Raw genomic sequence first — 4,471 nt, 5'->3', positions numbered from 1 at the left:
CACCATCACCACCATCACCATCACCATCATCACCATCACCACCACCACCATCACCACCATCACCATCACCACCATCACCATCACCACCACCACCATCACCACCATCACCATCACCACCACCATCAAGAAGCCACTGCCTGACTGAGACACACCCAATGGAAGACATGGGTAAACTGACACTGGGAAGACAGGGCTAGAGATCATCACCAGGGAAAGACTCATTCTTGCTGGGATGTCAAACCACAGGGAGGGTCGGTAGTGGAGCTGTTGTTTCTTCTGATTCCAACAATTCACCTTGGCTTTGTCCCATTTCCAATTCTTGGGTTTTCCTGCCTTCTCATGGCTCGTTCCTGTGCGCCTCCCTCTCTATTGATCCCACAATGTTCTCTTTAGTCCAAATGGACGACTTCTTCCCATTTCCCCAGCCTCCCGAGTGCCCTCTCTCCCCTTATCCCAGGCTGCGGCGTTCCTGCCTTCCCCTTGACCCCCTTGCCATCTGCATGAACCCCTGCTTTGCGGTGCTCAGCTCCAGAAATGCCAAACTCCTTAACACCCAGTTCCCAGGGTTTGTCTCACCCTCTTTCTTCCTCTAATAAAGTGTCTTGTTTAATAAAGTCCCCCGCGTTTGCCCAGCACACGTCCCCTGACCTCTGCACTGCTCTGGAGTGTCACTGGGTCCGGCCCTGCTGCAAACTCTCATAGCACCGGGTGAGCTCCTCCAGCTGCTTCTCCAACACCTGGGCCTGCTGCCTCAGCTCTGCAGCCGACTCCGCCTTTGCTCCCTCATGCAAGTGCTGGGAGTTTTGCACAAGGCTGACCAGGTCCATCAGAAGCCCGACTCCTGTGGTGACTGCACCCACGATCCGTGCTCCTTTGGTCATTGCTAGAGCTGTGCCTGCAAAAGCTTTCTGCACCTGCTCAGCGCCTTGAGCAGAGATCTTCCCAGTGGTCATGAGGCACTTGGCATCGGCTAGTAAGTGAGGGCTGGCTTTGGCTACCTTGATGGCCCGGATGTTCTTCCCAATGTCTTTCAGGACTTTGGAACAATTCTTGGTTAAGGAAATAACTTTGGGCGTGTTCTCATTCACAGCCTCCTTCCCCACCTCTGCCATGTTCACCTTGGTTGACAACAGGCTGCTGGCTTGGCCTTTTGCTAACAAGGTGTTTGATTGTTCCACAATGTGGGTGGAAACACTGGTCACAGCAGCTGCTGCTCCCAGCCCCAACCCAGTTGCTGAGAGTCCCAGACTGACTCCTGCTGTCACAGGTGCCAAAGTCAAGCCAAGGATGGTCAGGATGCCAGAGGCAATGCCAGTGGAGCTGGCCACCACCTCGGAGATTGTGCAGTCCCTGTGGACCTTGTCAATCTTATCTGCAAGGGCATGGAGCTTTCCTATGCGCTCCTCGAGCTCCAGTTTCACCTGAAAAAACTTGTTCAAAAGCGTCTCCCTCTCCCGCAGGTCTTTTTGGAGCCTGTCTTTGTCCACCATGATCGTGTCTGTTGCAAGATCCTTCAGAGCTTCACGGAGTGCATCCGCCTCATCCCTGGAACAATAAGGATCAAGAGATTAAGAGAGACAGTTTTCTTATCTGTAAAATGGGCTCAATAAGATCTATCCTGCTTAAATCACAGAGCTTTTACTATAAATCAAATGGAAACAACTTTTACAAATGTAAAGAATTTTTCCTTCAACGTTAAACACATTTTGCACATCATAGATGCCCTGTATTACTTAGTCATTACAAGATTAATAAGTAAAAGTCATCTCAAGATGTTCTTTAGCGGTAGGTGCTTGATGAAGACGCCCGTTCCCTCGAGGGCAGGGCGGCACCATCGCAGAGTGGAAACTCCACCGAGAACAAAGAGAAGTGGATTGGAGAGAAAAAAAGGAACCCTTTATTCAGAGAATTCTAATGTAGTGAAGAGTTAGCCTTAGCCAAAGGGAGATCGTCCCTTTGTCCTCAGCTACTGGGAAGTGACCTCTAGGCCCCTGGAATGTCCTTCCTGATAGGAAAGTCTGTGTGATCCTGGCGGCTTTGGCCATAGGACAGCATAACGATATGAACTATCATGGTGACTCTGGGCCACGTGGTGTCATTTCTGACCTACTGAGGAACTGGAGACTAAAGGTGCTACACCTCCAGGAAAGGCTGGAGACTCCAGGTGGGCCACAAGGGCAGTACGTGATCCTGCCCCAATAAAAACTCTGGACATGCAGGCTTGGGTTGAAAAAGACTCTCTCCTTGCTGAAACCTCAGTTAGGCTCTTCTGAACCTCTTCTCGACTAGGCGCCAGCCTTGGCCTCCATGTCTCTCCTGTGCATGCTGGGCCTGCTTTGCTCAGTCTCAGCCAGAGTCCCGCTAAGTCACTTTCGTGAGCATCCTCCCTCCCTTGTATCTGAGCACCCTGGATATCTGATCGAGATTCCTCATCCCCCACCTCTGGTGTATTAATGCTCTGACCTGCCTCGGTCCTGCTAGGTCATTTAGCAAGAGTCCCCCGCCTCGATGTCTCCTGCTAGTGATTTGCCACCTGCCGATGCCCTCACCTGTTTGCTGGCGGTAAATCGCCAGCAGTCCTGACTGCATTTGGAGTCGAGCCCAATCTCTTTCCTCTACCGCAGTAATCCTGAGTAAAGGCTGCCTTACTGTTTTAACACGTGTCAGAGTAATTTTTTCTTTAACAGGGTGGGCTTCCTTGGTTGGCGCTGCTCCGTGTGTATTGTCACACACTGAATACAGAGCGGCGCTGTGTTCCTGAGGACCATGGAAGCTTCACTTGAAACCATTGTGGCCTGTGTGTCTCTTCCTTTGGTTGATTTTAACCGGTGTTCTTCCCTGTGATAAACCGTAACTGTGTAATAACAGTTTTCGGTGGTTCTGAGAGTCCTGATAGTGAATTATCAAACCTGACGCTGGATTTAGGAAGGACGTCAAGTTCGCGGTTGGTATCAAAAGTAAGCAGGCCCTCAGACGTTGCAGTTTGGCCAACTCCGGGTACTTAGAATTGAAAATGAAAACAAAAACCTCAGAGCCAGAAGGGACCTTAAATGTCATTTTTCCTGGTGTCTGCTCTCTTTTCATGCCTGATGCCCTTTGACCTCTGGCTGAAGGTCCCTGGGTCCGCCCACTGCCCAGTTGATCACGAAACAGGCAACCTGGCTGCTAACCCTGGGTCCATCCTGATTCTCCTCCCATCTGATCGACTCCTGACCTCCCACCTGGCACCCCAACTTTCAGGGCCTTCCTCTCAGATGTTACTAGTAACTGACACCTTCGCTGATGACACTTTTGCATGTGTCCATGCCAAGGCCATGTGCAATTTTATGCAACCTCCTAAAGACTCGAGAGACTTTAAGAACCATCTATATGAATTGCTAAGCCTGAAAAGACCTGGATTTGGACAAGATGCCAGAGGGAGTGTTTCCCTCTATAGGCAGAACTTGTGGGTCTCTTCAGAATCCTGCAAAATATTTAAAATTGACAGCCTTCCATAATGACCTCGGAAGTCTTCGGTAAGCCGCTATGCCCACCCATTGGTCAGGGGCTACTCTATGTAGAACAGAAGGGGGTCCCAAATGGCAGCCGAGAACTCTGCATCCCTCAGGCAGGGTGTGAAGGACACGGTCTCCCTCAACCCTCTGTGCCTCTCAGTGGGGGATCCAATCAGGGAGGGAAGAGATATCCCTCTCCGACTCCTGTGTCCCCTGCACGGCCATGACCTCTGTAAGTCTGTGACCTCGCTGCCCGCTGGCCACACCCCAGCCCCAGCTCTGCTGTCCCAGCTTTCCTATTGCTCCTCCTGCCCCCTGAGGGTTCCCTCTGCCCTCGACCTGAGGCTGTTCACTGCCAGCGAGTGACAGGAAAGAATTGGTCCTCACGGATTGTCAAGAAGTGGGTGTCCTCAGCCCCAGCCAGAGAAGGCTGCCCGGAGGAGGTGCACCTGCCAGGAGGAAACTTGCCCAGTGGGGACAGCCGGGTGGCATTTCTGAGGCACTCCACAGAGGTAGCCCATGGACGTTACCTGGACAAATCAGCCTCAGCCACAAACCCCTCCCAGGCTTCATCATCAGTCAGCAGAAGGTGCAGATCCTTTCTGCTCACCGTGTCCCGGAAATACTCGGTGACATCCTCAATAAAGCTGCTGCTCTCTGCTTGGAAAGAAAACAAGGTTGGAGGCAAGTGGGGCAGGGCATAAATGGCACTGGATAGAAGGTGGCTACATGTTGACCTTCCCGAGCAGCTCTCACGTGGGGCACTTGTGATGGAGTCGCCCATGCTAGAGACGGAGCTCTGCTCCCCCGAGTTTCGTAGGTTGAAGCCCTGACCCCTAGCACTGTATTTGGAGACAGGGCCACCAAGGAAGTCATTGCCAGAATCCCATAGGACGGGTGTCCTATGGCAAGGAGAGGAAGAGACACAAAGCCTCCCAATCCCCCCTCCCCAGCCCATCCTGTCCCCACCCCATCCT

At 52.1% G+C, this 4,471-nt stretch overlaps 1 protein-coding gene across 1 annotated transcript; it reads right to left on the bottom strand.

The window, feature by feature from the left end:
• Positions 1-668: 668 nt before the first annotated feature.
• LOC105809439 (apolipoprotein L2-like) lies at positions 669-4,278 on the bottom strand. The gene is made up of 3 exons (XM_012643251.1): positions 4,251-4,278; positions 4,025-4,154; positions 669-1,545 (listed from the first exon to the last, which is right to left on the bottom strand). Exons 1-3 carry the CDS (start codon positions 4,276-4,278, stop codon positions 669-671), a joined length of 1,035 nt encoding a protein of 344 aa, XP_012498705.1.
• Between the last annotated feature and the right edge of the window lie 193 nt (positions 4,279-4,471).

Source organism: Propithecus coquereli, unplaced genomic scaffold (assembly GCF_000956105.1).
Source record: "Propithecus coquereli isolate 6110/MARCELLA unplaced genomic scaffold, Pcoq_1.0 Scaffold19330, whole genome shotgun sequence".
In the NCBI taxonomy this organism is placed as follows: Eukaryota; Metazoa; Chordata; class Mammalia; order Primates; family Indriidae; genus Propithecus; species Propithecus coquereli.
Note: the sequence above shows the minus strand (reverse complement) of the source record. Positions and strands in the feature narration are given on the sequence as shown.